This window comes from Somniosus microcephalus, chromosome 12, assembly GCF_052327205.1.
Source record: "Somniosus microcephalus isolate GS21.2 chromosome 12, FLI_Smic_1.0, whole genome shotgun sequence".
In the NCBI taxonomy this organism is placed as follows: domain Eukaryota; kingdom Metazoa; phylum Chordata; class Chondrichthyes; order Squaliformes; family Somniosidae; genus Somniosus; species Somniosus microcephalus.
Genome location: NC_140998.1, coordinates 163,240,556 through 163,256,654, shown reverse-complemented (window position 1 = coordinate 163,256,654; position 16,099 = coordinate 163,240,556). Strand labels below are relative to the sequence as shown.

Sequence of the window (16,099 nt, the reverse complement as noted above, 5' to 3'; positions counted from 1 at the left end):
CGAGCCCCGCCCTCCCGAGGCCCGATCTCCTGAGGCCCGATCCCCGCACCCCGATCTCCCAATCCCCGCGCCCCGCCCCCCTGATCGCCCGAGCCCCGCCCTCCCCCCCTCTCCCGAGCCCCGCCCCCCCCCTCTCCCTTCCTCGACCCCCCCTCTCCCTTCCTCGACCCCCCCCTCTCCCTTCCTCGACCCCCCTCTCTCCCTTCCTCGACCCCCTCTCTCCCTTCCTCGACCCCCCCCTTCCTCGACCCCCCTCCCTTCCTCGACCCCCCCTCTCTCCCTTCCTCGACCCCCCCCCTCCCTTCCTCGACCCCCCCCTCTCCCTTCCTCGACCCCCCCCTCTCCCTTCCTCGACCCCCCTCTCTCCCTTCCTCGACCCCCCTCTCTCCCTTCCTCGACCCCCCTCTCTCCCTTCCTCGACCCCCCCCTTCCTCGACCCCCCCTCCCTTCCTCGACCCCCCCTCCCTTCCTCGACCCCCCTCTCTCCCTTCCTCGACCCCCCTCTCTCCCTTCCTCGACCCCCCTCTCTCCCTTCCTCGACCCCCCTCTCTCCCTTCCTCGACCCCCCTCTCTCCCTTCCTCGACCCCCCTCTCTCCCTTCCTCGACCCCCCTCTCTCCCTTCCTCGACCCCCCTCTCTCCCTTCCTCGACCCCCCTCTCTCCCTTCCTCGACCCCCCTCTCTCCCTTCCTCGACCCCCCTCTCTCCCTTCCTCGACCCCCTCTCTCCTTCCTCGACCCCCCTCTCTCCCTTCCTCGACCCCCCCTCTCTCCCTTCCTCGACCCCCCCTCTCTCCCTTCCTCGACCCCCCCCTCTCTCCCTTCCTCGACCCCCCCCTCTCTCCCTTCCTCGACCCCCCCTCTCTCCCTTCCTCGACCCCCCCCTCTCTCCCTTCCTCGACCCCCCCTCTCTCCCTTCCTCGACCACCCCCTCTCTCCCTTCCTCGACCCCCCCCTCTCTCCCTTCCTCGACCCCCCCCTCTCTCCCTTCCTCGACCCCCCCTCTCTCCCTTCCTCGACCCCCCCTCTCTCCCTTCCTCGACCCCCCCTCTCTCCCTTCCTCGACCCCCCTCTCTCCCTTCCTCGACCCCCCTCTCTCCCTTCCTCGACCCCTTCCTCGACCCCCCTCTCTCCCTTCCTCGACCCCCCCCTCTCTCCCTTCCTCGACCCCCCCCTCTCTCCCTTCCTCGACCCCCCCTCTCTCCCTTCCTCGACCCCCCCTCTCTCCCTTCCTCGACCCCCCCTCTCTCCCTTCCTCGACCCTTCCTCGACCCCCCCTCTCTCCCTTCCTTGACCCCCCCCTCCCTTCCTCGACCCCCCCCTTCCTCGATCCCCCCCTTCCTCGACCCCCCCTCCCTTCCTCGACCCCCCCTTCTCCCTTCCTCGACCCCCCCTTCTCCCTTCCTCGACCCCCCCTTCCTCGACCCCCCCTTCCTCGACCCCCCCCCTTCCTCGACCCCCCCCTTCCTCGACCCCCCCCCTTCCTCGACCCCCCTTTCTCCCTTCCTCGACCCCCCCTCCTCCCTTCCTCGACCCCCCCCTCCCTTCCTCGACCCCCCCTCCCTTCCTCGACCCCCCCTCCCTTCCTCGACCCCCCTTCTCCCTTCCTCGACCCCCCCTTCTCCCTTCCTCGACCCCCCCTTCTCCCTTCCTCGACCCCCCCTTCTCCCTTCCTCGACCCCCCCTTCTCCCTTCCTCGACCCCCCCTTCTCCCTTCCTCGACCCCCCCTTCTCCCTTCCTCGACCCCCCCTTCTCCCTTCCTCGACCCCCCCTTCTCCCTTCCTCGACCCCCCCTTCTCCCTTCCTCGACACCCCCTTCTCCCTTCCTCGACCCCCCCTCTCCCTTCCTCGACCCCCCTCCCTTCCTCGACCCCCCCTCGCTCCCTTCCTCGACCCCCCCTCGCTCCCTTCCTCGACCCCCCCTCCTCGACCCCCCCTCGCTCCCTTCCTCGACCCCCCCTCGCTCCCTTCCTCGACCCCCCCTCTCCCCCTTCCTCGACCCCCCCTCTCCCTTCCTCGACCCCCCCCCTCTCCCTTCCTCGACAACCCCCCTCTCTCCCTTCCTCGACCCCCCCTCTCTCCCTTCCTCGACCCCCCCTCTCTCCCTTCCTCGACCCCCCCTCTCTCCCTTCCTCGACCCCCCCCTCCCTTCCTCGACCCTTCCTCGACCCCCCCCCCTTCCTCGACCCCTCTCTCCCTTCCACGACCCCCCCTCCCTTCCTCGACCCCCCTCTCCCTTCCTCGACCCCCCCTCTCTCCCTTCCTCGACCCCCCCTCTCTCCCTTCCTCGACCCCCCTCTCTCCCTTCCTCGACCCCCCCTCTCTCCCTTCCTCGACCCCCCCTCTCTCCCTTCCTCGACCCCCCTCTCTCCCTTCCTCGACCCCCCCCTCGCTCCCTTCCTCGACCCCCCTCTCTCCCTTCCTCGACCCCCCCCTCGCTCCCTTCCTCGACCCCCCCCTCGCTCCCTTCCTCGACCCCCCCCTCGCTCCCTTCCTCGACCCCCCCTCGCTCCCTTCCTCGACCCCCCCTCGCTCCCTTCCTCGACCCCCCCTCGCTCCCTTCCTCGACCCCCCCCTCGCTCCCTTCCTCGACCCCCCCTCGCTCCCTTCCTCGACCCCCCTCGCTCCCTTCCTCGACCCCCACTCGCTCCCTTCCTCGACCCCCCCTCGCTCCCTTCCTCGACCCCCCCTCGCTCCCTTCCTCGACCCCCCCTCGCTCCCTTCCTCGACCCCCCCTCGCTCCCTTCCTCGACCCCCCCTCGCTCCCTTCCTCGACCCCCCCTCGCTCCCTTCCTCGACCCCCCCTCGCTCCCTTCCTCGACCCCCCTCGCTCCCTTCCTCGACCCCCCCCTTCCTCGACCCCCCCCTCTCTCCCTTCCTCGACCCCCCCCTCTCTCCCTCGACCCCCCCTTCCTTCCTCGACCCCCCCCTCTCTCCCTCGACCCCCCCTTCCTTCCTCGACCCCCCCCTTCCTCGACCCCCCCTCCCTTCCTCGACCCCCCCTTTCTCCCTTCCTCGACCCCCCCTCCCTTCCTCGACCCCCCCTCGCTCCCTTCCTCGACCCCCCCTCGCTCCCTTCCTCGACCCCCCCCTCGCTCCCTTCCTCGACCCCCCCCTCGCTCCCTTCCTCGACCCCCCCCTCGCTCCCTTCCTCGACCCCCCCCTCTCTCCCTTCCTCGACCCCCCCCTTCCTCGACCCCCCCTTCCTCGACCCCCCCTCCCTTCCTCGACCCCCCCTCTCTCCCTTCCTCGACCCCCCCTTCCTCGACCCCCCCTCCCTTCCTCGACCCCCCCTCCCTTCCTCGACCCCCCCTCCCTTCCTCGACCCCCCCTTCCTCGACCCCCCCCTCTCTCCCTTCCTCGACCCCCCCCCTCTCCCTTCCTCGACCCCCCTCTCCCTTCCTCGACCCCCCCCTCTCCCTTCCTCGACCCCCCCTCTCCCTTCCTCGACCCCCCCCTTCCTCAACTCCCCCTCTCTCGACCCCCCCCTCTCCCTTCCTCGACCCCCCCCCTCTCCCTTCCTCGACCCCCCCTCTCCCTTCCTCGACCCCCCCCTCTCTCCCTTCCTCGACCCCCCCTCTCTCCCTTCCTCGACCCCCCCTCTCTCCCTTCCTCGACCCCCCCCCTCTCTCCCTTCCTCGACCCCCCCCTCTCCCTTCCTCGACCCCCCCCTCTCCCTTCCTCGACCCCCCCTCTCCCTTCCTCGACCCCCCCCTCTCCCTTCCTCGACCCCCCCCTCTCCCTTCCTCGACCCCCCCTCTCCCTTCCTCGACCCCTCCCTTCCTCGACCCCCCCCTCCCTTCCTCGACCCCCCCCTCCCTTCCTCGACCCCCCCTTTCTCCCTTCCTCGACCCCCCACTTCCTCGACCCCCCCCTCTCCCTTCCTCGACCCCCCCCTCCCTTCCTCGACCCCCCCTCTCCCTTCCTCGACCCCCCCTCTCCCTTCCTCGACCCCCCCCTCCCTTCCTCGACCCCCTTTCTCCCTTCCTCGACCCCCCCTTTCTCCCTTCCTCGACCCCCCCCCCGCTCCCTTCCTCGACCCCCCCCCGCTCTCTTCCTCGACCCCCCCCCGCTCCCTTCCTCGACCCCCCCCCGCTCCCTTCCTCGACCCCCCCCGCTCCCTTCCTCGACCCCCCCCGCTCCCTTCCTCGACCCCCCCCGCTCCCTTCCTCGACCCCCCCCCGCTCCCTTCCTCGACCCCCCCCCCGCTCCCTTCCTCGACCCCCCCCCGCTCCCTTCCTCGACCCCCCCCCCGCTCCCTTCCTCGACCCCCCCCGCTCCCTTCCTCGACCCCCCCCGCTCCCTTCCTCGACCCCCCCCGCTCCCTTCCTCGACCCCCCCCGCTCCCTTCCTCGACCCCCCCCTCGCTCCCTTCCTCGACCCCCCCCTCGCTCCCTTCCTCGACCCCCCCCTCGCTCCCTTCCTCGACCCCCCCCCTCGCTCCCTTCCTCGACCCCCCCCCGCTCCCTTCCTCGACCCCCCCCGCTCCCTTCCTCGACCCCCCCCTCGCTCCCTTCCTCGACCCCCCCCTCGCTCCCTTCCTCGACCCCCCCCTCGCTCCCTTCCTCGACCCCCCCCTCGCTCCCTTCCTCGACCCCCCCCTCGCTCCCTTCCTCGACCCCCCCCTCGCTCCCTTCCTCGACCCCCCCCTCGCTCCCTTCCTCGACCCCCCCCTCGCTCCCTTCCTCGACCCCCCCCTCGCTCCCTTCCTCGACCCCCCCCTCGCTCCCTTCCTCGACCCCCCCCTCGCTCCCTTCCTCGACCCCCCCCTCGCTCCCTTCCTCGACCCCCCCCTCGCTCCCTTCCTCGACCCCCCCTCGCTCCCTTCCTCGACCCCCCCTCGCTCCCTTCCTCGACCCCCCCCTCGCTCCCTTCCTCGACCCCCCCCTCGCTCCCTTCCTCGACCCCCCCCTCGCTCCCTTCCTCGACCCCCCCTCCCTCCCTTCCTCGACCCCCCCTCCCTCCCTTCCTCGACCCCCCCCTCCCTTCCTCGACCCCCCTCTCTCCCTTCCTCGACCCCCCCCTCTCCCTTCCTCGATCTCTCCCTCGACCCCCCTCTCTCCCTTCCTCGACCCCCCCCGCTCTCCCTTCCTCGACCCCCCCCTTCCTCGACCCCCCCCTCTCTCCCTTCCTCGACCCCCCCCTCTCTCCCTTCCTCGACCCCCCCCTCTCTCCCTTCCTCGACCCCCCCTCTCTCCCTTCCTCGACCCCCCCTCTCTCCCTTCCTCGACCCCCCCTCTCTCCCTTCCTCGACCCCCCCTCTCTTCCTTCCTCGACCCCCCTCTCTCCCTTCCTCGACACCCCCCCCCTTCCTCGACCCCCCCTCCCTTCCTCGACCCCCCCTCCCTTCCTCGACCCCCCCTCCCTTCCTCGACCCCCCCTCGCTTCCTCGACCCCCCCTCGCTTCCTTCCTCGACCCCCCCCTCTCTCCCTTCCTCGACCCCCCCCTCCCTTCCTCGACCCCCCCTTCCTCGACCCCCCCTTCCTCGACCCCCCCTCTCTCCCTTCCTCGACCCCCCCTCTCCCTTCCTCGACCCCCCCTCTCCCTTCCTCGACCCCCCCTCTCCCTTCCTCGACCCCCCCTCTCCCTTCCTCGACCCCCCCTCTCCCTTCCTCGACCCCCCCTCTCCCTTCCTCGACCCCCCCTCCCTTCCTCGACCCCCCCTCCCTTCCTCGACCCCCCCTCCCTTCCTCGACCCCCCCTCCCTTCCTCGACCCCCCCCTCTCTCCCTTCCTCGACCCCCCCCTCTCTCCCTTCCTCGACCCCCCCTCTCTCCCTCGACCCCCCCTTTCTCCCTTCCTCGACCCCCCCTCGCTCCCTTCCTCGACCCCCCCCTTCCTCGCTCCCTTCCTCGACCCCCCCCTTCCTCGACCCCCCCCTTCTCGACCCCCCCTCTCTCCCTTCCTCGACCCCCCCTCTCTCCCTTCCTCGACCCCCCCTTCCTCGACCCCCCCTTCCTCGACCCCCCCTTCCTCGACCACCCCTTCCTTGACCACTCCCTCCCTTCCTCGACCCCCCCTCCCTTCCTCGACCCCCCCTCCCTTCCTCGACCCCCCCCTCTCCCTTCCTCGACCCCCCCCTCTCTCCCTTCCTCGACCCCCCCTCTCTCCCTTCCTCGACCCCCCCTCTCCCTTCCTCGACCCCCCCCTTCCTCGACCCCCCCTCTCTCCCTTCCTCGACCCACCCCTCTCTCCCTTCCTCGACCCACCCCTCTCTCCCTTCCTCGACCCCCCCCTCTCTCCCTTCCTCGACCCCCCCCTCTCTCCCTTCCTCGACCCCCCCCTCTCTCCCTTCCTCGACCCCCCCCTCTCTCCCTTCCTCGACCCCCCCCTCTCTCCCTTCCTCGACCCCCCCCTCTCTCCCTTCCTCGACCCCCCCCTCTCTCCCTTCCTCGACCCACCCCTCTCTCCCTTCCTCGACCCCCCCCTCTCCCTTCCTCGACCCCCCCCTCCCTTCCTCGACCCCCCCCTCTCCCTTCCTCGACCCCCCCTCTCTCCCTTCCTCGACCCCCTCCCTTCCTCGACCCCCCCCTTCCTCGACCCCCCCCCTTCCTCGACCCCTTCCTCGACCCCCCCCTTTCTCCCTTCCTCGACCCCCCCCTTTCTCCCTTCCTCGACCCCCCCCTTTCTCCCTTCCTCGACCCCCCCTTCTCCCTTCCTCGACCCCCCCTTCTCCCTTCCTCGACCCCCCCCGCTCCCTTCCTCGACCCCCCCGCTCCCTTCCTCGACCCGCTCCCTTCCTCGACCCCCCCCTCGCTCCCTTCCTCGACCCCCCCCTCGCTCCCTTCCTCGACCCCCCCCTCGCTCCCTTCCTCGACCCCCCCCCCTCCCTTCCTCGACCCCCCCTCTCTCCCTTCCTCGACCCCCCCTCTCCCTTCCTCGACCCCCCCTCTCCCTTCCTCGACCCCCCCTCTCCCTTCCTCGACCCCCCCCTCGCTCCCTTCCTCGACCCCCCCCTCGCTCCCTTCCTCGACCCCCCCCTCGCTCCCTTCCTCGACCCCCCCCTCGCTCCCTTCCTCGACCCCCCCCTCGCTCCCTTCCTCGACCCCCCCCTCGCTCCCTTCCTCGACCCCCCCCTCGCTCCCTTCCTCGACCCCCCCCTCCCTCCCTTCCTCGACCCCCCCCTCCCTCCCTTCCTCGACCCCCCTCTCTCCCTTCCTCGACCCCCCCCTCTCTCCCTTCCTCGACCCCCCTCTCTCCATTCCTCGACCCCCCTCTCTCCCTCGACCCCCCTCTCTCCCTTCCTCGACCCCCCTCTCTCCCTTCCTCGACCCCCCCCTCTCTCCCTTCCTCGACCCCCCCTCTCTCCCTTCCTCGACCCCCCCCTCTCCCTTCCTCGACCCCCCCCCTTCCTCGACCCCCCCTCCCTTCCTCGACCCCCCCTCGCTTCCTTCCTCGACCCCCCCCTCTCTCCCTTCCTCGACCCCCCCCTCCCTTCCTCGACCCCCCCTTCCTCGACCCCCCCCTCCCTTCCTCGACCCCCCCTCTCTCCCTTCCTCGACCCCCCCTCTCTCCCTTCTCGACCCCCCCTCGCTTCCTTCCTCGACCCCCCCCTCTCTCCCTTCCTCGACCCCCCCCTCCCTTCCTCGACCCCCCCTTCCTCGACCCCCCCCTCCCTTCCTCGACCCCCCCTCTCTCCCTTCCTCGACCCCCCCTCTCTCCCTTCCTCGACCCCCCCTCTCTCCCTTCCTCGACCCCCCCTCTCTCCCTTCCTCGACCCCCCCTCTCTCCCTTCCTCGACCCCCCCTCTCTCCCTTCCTCGACCCCCCCTCTCTCCCTTCCTCGACCCCCCCTTCTCCCTTCCTCGACCCCCCCTCTCCCTTCCTCGACCCCCCCTCTCCCTTCCTCGACCCCCCCTCTCCCTTCCTCGACCCCCCCTCTCCCTTCCTCGACCCCCCCCTCCCTTCCTCGACCCCCCCTTCCTCGACCCCCCCTCCCTTCCTCGACCCCCCCCTTCCTCGACCCCCCCCTCTCCCTTCCTCGACCCCCCCTCCCTTCCTCGACTTCTCCCTTCCTCGACCCCCCCCTCCCTTCCTCGACTCTCCCTTCCTCGACCCCCCCCCTTTCTCCCTTCCTCGACCCCCCCCCTTTCTCCCTTCCTCGACCCCCCCCCTTTCTCCCTTCCTCGACCCCCCCCCTTTCTCCCTTCCTCGACCCCCCCCCTTTCTCCCTTCCTCGACCCCCCCTTCTCCCTTCCTCGACCCCCCCTTCTCCCTTCCTCGACCCCCCCTTCTCCCTTCCTCGACCCCCCCTTCTCCCTTCCTCGACCCCCCCTCTCCCTTCCTCGACCCCCCCTCTCCCTTCCTCGACCCCCCCTCTCCCTTCCTCACCATGTAAGTTGAGTTTGACACCCTTGTAATAGGAGCTAATGGATTTCTGTCCTGCGACAGTGCTGATGTGCTCTACAAAACGGATTAATTCTATTGGTAATAAACTTTGTAATGGAACATATTTTTCAAATTGCAGGCGAGAACGCCAATTATCTGTGTGTAGCAGCGAGGACAGTTCCAAACCACACAAGGTTATACATTTCAATACGGGATCAACCGGAGGGTTCACTGTACACAGGGGAAGACTTGTCGGTGAGAAACACTTTTAGCTGACTGCATTGTATTTGCTCGGTGTCTTTGAACCATTTGATTTCTGAGCCTTGGTTACGCTGTTGGTCGATATAATAAGTTAGGTGGTGCGAAGAAAATGACTTGTTTGTCGTCTTGTGATAGGCGAGAGTGAGCAGCTGAGCCGCTCAGTCTACAATGCCTTGGAAGAATTGACAGGAAATTTTGTGATGATCTATGAATGGGTTCTTCAGTGGCAGAAGAAGATGGGCAAGTTTCTCACCAGCGAGGAGCGGAACAAAATTGAAAAATGCAAAAAGCAGGTATTTACGTCAATTTGAAAAGGAAATCTCTGATTTTTGTTCAAAGTGATCTAACTTAGTCCGGATTGCCACTAGATTTTCAGTCTGAAGATGTCTGGTGTGGGAAATGGATAAGTCCATTGGGAGGCACTATTCTAAAGTAGTAATTGGGGCACATTACTAGGCAATGTAGAGGAAGCTTTTCTCTGCTTTTAACTATACCTGATATTCACAGATCACAGAAATCACAGAAACCACACAGTGCAGATAGAGGCCATTTCGGCCCATCGAGCCTGCACCGACACATATCCCACCCGATCCCCGTAACCCCTACACCAACACATATCCCACCCTATCCCCGTAACCCCACGTATTTAATCCCCCTAACACTAAGGGTCAATTTATCATAGCCAATCAACCTAACCCGCACATCTTTGGACTGTGGGAGGAAACCGGAGCACCCGGAGGAAACCCACGCAAACACGGGGAGAATGTGCAAACTCCACACAGACAGTCGCCCGAGGCCGGATTCGAACCCGGGTCCCTGGCGCTGTGAGGCAACAGTGCTAACCACTATGCCACCGTGCTGCCCAATTGATAGTAGATACCTGCAAAATGCACCATTCTCAGTTATAACTTTCCCCACCTTGGTAAGAAAATAATCCATACATTAAAATATAACCGTATCTATTTGTTTGCCCTCCACTATCACAGTCCACTGCAGCCATTCCCTTCAGATGATGGCCAGGTGGTTAGCATGCCTGCAGGCCTCTAGCAGCACTAAAGGTGTAAGCATGCGGCTTAACGGGGGACTTCCCGAGCAATCGGCTCCAGCTTGCCATCCTTTGTAGCCTCCCTGCTCCCATAGTCGTGATTACTAATGAGGCCATCTCTGACCGCTTCCCTGTATCTCTCACCACGCACCTCCTCGTAGACATGAGGATATCTGGCACGCGAATGTTTTATCCATCCATCACCAGATCTAGCTGGACCACATTAATTGCTATTGAACTTCACTATCCTCTGCCAAAACCACCTCTCTACCTCTCCCTCCTCTTTTAAGATGTTCCTTAAAACCTACCTCTTTGACCAAACTTTTGGTCATCTGCCCCAATGACACCAATATTGGTGTCAAATTTTGTTTTATAATGCTCCTGTGAAGCGCCTTGGGACGTTTTACTCCGTTAAATATGCTATATAGATGCAATTTGTTGTTGCCCTTGGTTCACATCCTTTTTTTTGTTTACGCCTCTGTGAGTAGCCCTGGGACGTTTTTCTACATTAAAGGCCCAAAACAAATTGCACGCTTTGTGTTGAAAGCAAAGATTTGTGTTCACTTTTAGTTAGGATATATTATGTTATCATTCACTGCAACACTTGCACTAATAATTTACACACTCACTGTCCTACACTTGGTTCCCTCTGTACCTGGCAGCTCAGGTCAGGCTCTGATGATTTGAATAGGATACAAGGTCCCAAGTGATGCAAGCAGATTCACTTTCTACAACAGTTTGAGCACAGCATTGCTGCAGTGTTTAGGGCCACTAAGGGGTAAAATGGGGGTTTTGGGTTTGTGCCTGTAATTTCTCACTGGGTGGGTTTGTGCCTGTGATTTCTCGCTGGGTGGGTTTGTGTCTTGTGATTTCTCACTGGGTGGGTTTGTATCTGATTTCTCACTGGGTGGGTTTGTATCTGATTTCTCACTGGGTGGGTTTGTGTCTGTGATTTCTCACTGGGTGGGTTTGTATCTGATTTCTCGCTGGGTGTGTTTGTGTGTGATTTCTCGCTGGGTGGGTTTGTGCCTGTGATTTTTCACTGGGTGGGTTTGTGCCTGTGATTTCTCACTGGGTGGGTTTGTGCCTGTGATTTCTCGCTGGGTGGGTTTGTGTCTGTGATTTCTCACTGGGTGGGTTTGTGTCTGTGATTTCTCACTGGGTGGGTTTGTGCCTGTGATTTCTCACTGGGTGGGTTTGTGCCTGTGATTTCTCACTGGGTGGGTTTGTATCTGATTTCTCACTGGGTGGGTTTGTATCTGATTTCTCACTGGGTGGGTTTGTGCCTGTGATTTCTCGCTGGGTGGGTTTGTGCCTGTGATTTCTCACTGGGTGCTGTGTGGGTTTGTGCCTGTGATTTCTCACTGGGTGGGTTTGTGTCTGTGATTTCTCACTGGGTGCTGTGTGGGTTTGTGCCTGTGATTTCTCACTGGGTGGGTTTGTGCCTGTGATTTCTCGCTGGGTGGGTTTGTGCCTGTGATTTCTTGCTGGGTGGGTTTGTGCCTGTGATTTCTCGCTGGGTGGGTTTGTGCCTGTGATTTCTTGCTGGGTGGGTTTATGCCTGTGATTTCTCACTGGGTGGGTTTGTGTCTGATTTCTCACTGGGTTGGTTTGTGTCTGTGATTTCTCGCTGGGTGCTGGGTGTGTTTGTGCCTGTGATTTCTTGCTGGGTGGGTTTGTGCCTGTGATTTCTCACTGGGTGGGTTTGTGTCTGATTTCTCACTGGGTGCTGGGTGGGTTTGTGCCTGTGATTTCTCGCTGGGTGGGTTTGTGCCTGTGATTTTTCACTGGGTGGGTTTGTGTCTGATTTCTCGCTGGGTGGGTTTGTGCCTGTGATTTCTCGCTGGGTGGGTTTGTGTCTGTGATTTCTCGCTGAGTGGGTTTGAGTCTGTGATTTCTCGCTGGGTGGGTTTGTGCCTGTGATTTCTCGCTGGGTGGGTTTGTGTCTGTGATTTCTCGCTGGGTGGGTTTGTGCCTGTGATTTCTCGCTGGGTTGGTTTGTGTCTGTGATTTCTCACTGGGTGGGTTTGTGCCTGTGATTTCTCACTGGGTGCTGGGTGGGTTTGTGCCTGTGATTTCTCGCTGGGTGGGTTTGTGCCTGTGATTTCTCACTGGGTGCTGGGTGGGTTTGTGCCTGTGATTTCTCGCTGGGTGGGTTTGTGCCTGTGATTTCTCAGTGGGTGCTGGGTGGGTTTGTGCCTGTGAATTCTCGCTGGGTGGGTTTGTGCCTGTGATTTCTCGCTGGGTGGGTTTGTGCCTGTGATTCCTCGCTGGGTGGGTTTGTGTCTGATTTCTCGCTGGGTGGGTTTGTGCCTGTGATTTCTCGCTGGGTGGCTTTGTGCCTGTGATTTCTCACTGGGTGGGTTTGTGCCTGTGATTTCTCGCTGGGTGGCTTTGTGCCTGTGATTTCTCACTCGGTTGGTTTGTGCCTGTGATTTCTCGATGGGTTGGTTTGTGTCTGTGATTTCTCACTGGGTGGGTTTGTGTCTGTGATTTCTCACTGGGTAGAGCTGTGGCTTGTGCCTGTGATTGACATGTTCTGGATCTCAGCTTTTCACTCAGCTGAGATGTTGGGATGTGGACTTTATCCCTACTTGCCTTGAGAGCAATGTCGTTTGGGACTAGTTACTTGTAGGCTAGACTGAGTAGGGGTGGCAGGTCACTTCCTTGAAAGGCATTAGTGAACCAGTTTGGTTGTTAGGACAATCTGGGAGCTTTCATGGTAATTGTTTTCTGGTGCTAGAAATGTCATAATTTTCTAATGGTGGGACTTGTACTTGTGATCTCTGGGTTGCTGGTCCAGTGCCATAACCACTAGGCTACTGTACCCCACCCAGAGGGCGCGGGAGGCACGAAGATGAGCCCCTCTAGGAGGTGCTTACAAGCAGGCTGCAGAGAGTGGCACAGACCCAGCTTCTTGGACAGAGGGCAAAGTCAATCAAAAGAATGGGATGCTGCCTGTAGAAATGACTGAATTTTTGCATTTGTTTTTCTAGATCCAAGGTGCAGAAAGCGAGTTTAGCTCCTTGTTGAAACTTAGCCACTCTAACCTGGTGCATTACATGGCGATGTGCTGCAAGGAGCAGGAGAACTCTATCGTGGTCAGTCTTCTCGTTGAATATGTCAACAGCTCCAGCCTCTCGGAGACACTGAGCAAAGGGACCCCCATTGCAGTTGACCGGCTCCAGCACTACGTGGTGCAGATCCTGTCAGTCTTGGACTATCTCCATAGTAACTCGGTGGTGCATAAAGTCCTTAGTGCCTCAAGCGTTCTGGTAGATAGTGAAGGCAACGTGAAGTTGACAGATTACAGCATCTCGAAGCGGCTGGCCGACATTTGTAAGGAGGACGTGTTTGAACAGACCAAAGTGCGATTCAGTGAGAACGCTCTGCCTTACAAGAGTGGGAAAAAGGGGGATGTGTGGAGGCTGGGCCTCCTCCTGCTGGCTCTTAGCCAGGGCACAGTTCTAAAGGAATACCCGATAATTGTGCCGAACAACCTGCCCAGCAACTTTCAGGATTTCCTCAACAAGTAAGTTGTATATTATCAGTCGAATTCCAGCCCCCAGCCATTGGTGGTATCATAGATCCTCTCTTCATCTGATGCCCACATTGTCAGAGGTCATTGGAGAGTGAACAGAGGCAGGAACACGGTCCAATTTCGCCCTTCCCCATAACGAGCTTGGAGGTGCCGATGCCGGTTGTACTGAGCCAACTTTGCTCTGGCTGCGATCAGCTAACTCAGCATGGACTGAAGCCCTTCTGGTCGTTACGGCACAATACCGTACCAGACAATGCTTCTACCCACTGGACGAGCTGCAACTAGTTTTTAACACTAGTTGGAATGCCTTGTGAGGCAGATTTCCGCACTAAATCACCCCCACATTACCCCCTCGATAGAAATGTATTTTTTTTTAAAATTTTGTGTTGAATGAGCCAGCAGCAGCCGTCTGCCTCAGCAAGCACACTCTGGGCCCTTGATAAGTGATGCTAACCACAGTCGTGGGTAAGTACACAAGATGTTGGTTTCAAATCAATAAATAGTCCACAGCTTATTACTGGAAGCATGAATGAAAGAAGGAACTTGCATTTATATAGCGCCTTTCATAGCACATTACAGCCAATTAATTACTTTGGAAACGCAGTCACTTGTAATGCATGACAGATAGTTGCACACAGCAAGGCTCCACAAACAGCAATGCGATAAACTATCGATTAATCTGCTTTTGATGGTGTTGGTTGAGGGATAAATATTGGCTAGGACATGTGGAGAACTCCCTTGCGCAAAATTAAATAACCATGTGACCTGAGAGGGCCGTACAGTCCCCATCACTTAAAATGTCACCGTTTCGAATGGGCCATTGCTTATACCTGCGAAAAAGTGAAAAACCATCAACCATTTACATTAACGTCAATTTCACAGTTGCCGGTCATGGTGTCTTAAGTCAGTGGTTCTCGAACTCTTTTGGACCCCTTTTCGAATGAATTAGTAATCACGGACCCTCCATCTAAATTATTTAATACTATATAATACTCATAATCTGAAAGTGCTGCATGTAAAGTGTTTTAATAATGCTTTTAAGAAAACAGGTACTTACTTACAGATATCAGTGAGATGGGTGTGCCTGCTTCTCACTGCAGAGTCTGTCTATTCTTGGTGTGATACTCGTAAATCATTCTCCACTTCCAGACACTTTGTCTTCATAGCAGAAGATGATGTTTCACAAATGTATGTCGTTGGGGAAGGTAGCAACACTTTCATTGCTTCTTTTACCAATTTTGTGTACTCCGCAGCAACAGATGGCCAAAGCGGGGAAGGTGTTTGTTCCTAAAATGTAATTTTCAGCGAGCGATCACAGGACAGTTCCACCTGCTCCTTTGCAGTTTTCCCACTTAGTCTTAGGCAACAAGATGATGTAGCAAACTTTGAAAATGGATCCCGAACCCAATTGTACTTGTGTTTATATTTTCAAAATAAACACTGAAGTACTCTGCTGACATTGCAAGATGAGCAATGATTCTTTCTTTTACACACTCAACTGTCATTGTATTTGCACCCAGAAACTCCGTCCGTGGCTGCAACATATCTGAAATTTCATTGCTCAGTCTAGTTTTCCAAATCTCAATTTTCTTCCCTAAATGTTGCAATTTTATCACTCACTTCGAGTATGGTTGTATATTGATAGATTCAGCGTATTTAACAGGTTAAAAATGTCAGCAAGGTATGCCAGTTTCATTGCCCATAATTGGTCAGAGAAGTTTTCAGCTAATGCAGGATTGGGCACAGAAAGAAAAGCCAGCAGCACTTTACAAAGCTTGTGATATCAAGAAACGGCTGAGCACACTGGATACAGCAAAGGCTGTCACGCTGAAGACTTGTGCTCCGGAACTAGCCACGCTTCTAGCCAAACTGTTCCAGTACAGCTACAACTCTGGCATCTATCTGACAATGTGAAAAACTGCCCAGGTATGTCCTGTCCACAAAAAGCAGGACAAATCCAATCCGGCTAATTACCACCCCATCAGTCTACTCTATTATCAGCAAAGTGATGGAAGGTGTCATCGACAGTGCTGTCAAGCAGCACTTACTCACCAATAACCTGCTCACTGATGCTCAGTTTGGGTTTCGCCACGATCACTCGGCTCCTGACCTCATTACAACCTTGGTCCAAACATGGACAAAGGAGCTGAATTCCAGAGGTGAGGAGAGAGTGACTGCCCTTGACATCAAGGCAGCATTTGACCGAGTGTGGCATCAAGGAGCCCTAGTAAAACTGAAGTCAATGGGAATCGGGGGGGTGGGGGGGGGGAACTCTCCACTGGCTGGAATCATTCCTAGCACAAAGGAAGATGGTTGTGGTGGTTGGAGGTCAATCATCACAACCCCAGAACATCGCTGCAGGAGTTCCTCAGGGCAGTGTCCTCGGTCCAACCATCTTCAGCTGCTTCATCAATGATCTTCGCTCCAAAATAAGGTCGGAAATGGGGACGTTCACTGATGACTGCACAGTGTTCAGTGCCATTCACAACTCCTCAGATAATGAAGCAGTCCATGCCTGCATGCAACAAGACCTGGACGACGTTCAGGCTTGGGCTGATAAGTGGCAGGTAACATTCGTGCCAGGCAATGACTGTCTCCAACAAGCGAGAGTCTAACCACCGCCCCTTGACATTCAATGGCATTACCATTGCCGAATCCCCCACCATCAACATCCTGGGGGGGTGACCATTGACCAGAAACTTAACTGGACCAGCCACATAAATACTGTGGCAACAAGAGCAGGTCAGAGGCTAGGTATTCTGCAGCCAGTGTCTCACCTCCTGACTCTCCAAAGCCTTTCCACCATCTACAAGACACAAGTAAGGAGTGTGATGGAATACTCTCCACTTGCCTGGATGAGTGCAGCTCCAACAACACTCAAGAAGTTCGACACCATCCAGGACAAAACAGCCCGCTTGATTGGCAC

The 16,099-nt window shown here is 59.8% G+C and overlaps 1 protein-coding gene across 6 annotated transcripts in view; it reads left to right on the top strand.

Moving 5' to 3' along the window:
• The first annotated feature begins 8,329 nt into the window (after nucleotides 1–8,329).
• The window catches only part of eif2ak4 (eukaryotic translation initiation factor 2 alpha kinase 4), a 123,231-nt gene continuing 115,461 nt past the window's right edge, over nucleotides 8,330–16,099 (top strand). For all 6 annotated transcript variants that reach the window (XM_086003753.1, XM_086003752.1, XM_086003754.1 and 3 more), the window contains exons 1-3: nucleotides 8,330–8,581; nucleotides 8,723–8,880; nucleotides 12,629–13,164. In XM_086003753.1, coding sequence (XP_085859879.1) covers nucleotides 8,368–8,581; nucleotides 8,723–8,880; nucleotides 12,629–13,164 — 908 coding nt within the window. In that variant the 5' untranslated portion in view covers nucleotides 8,330–8,367. The remainder of the gene's footprint in view (nucleotides 8,582–8,722; nucleotides 8,881–12,628; nucleotides 13,165–16,099) is intronic.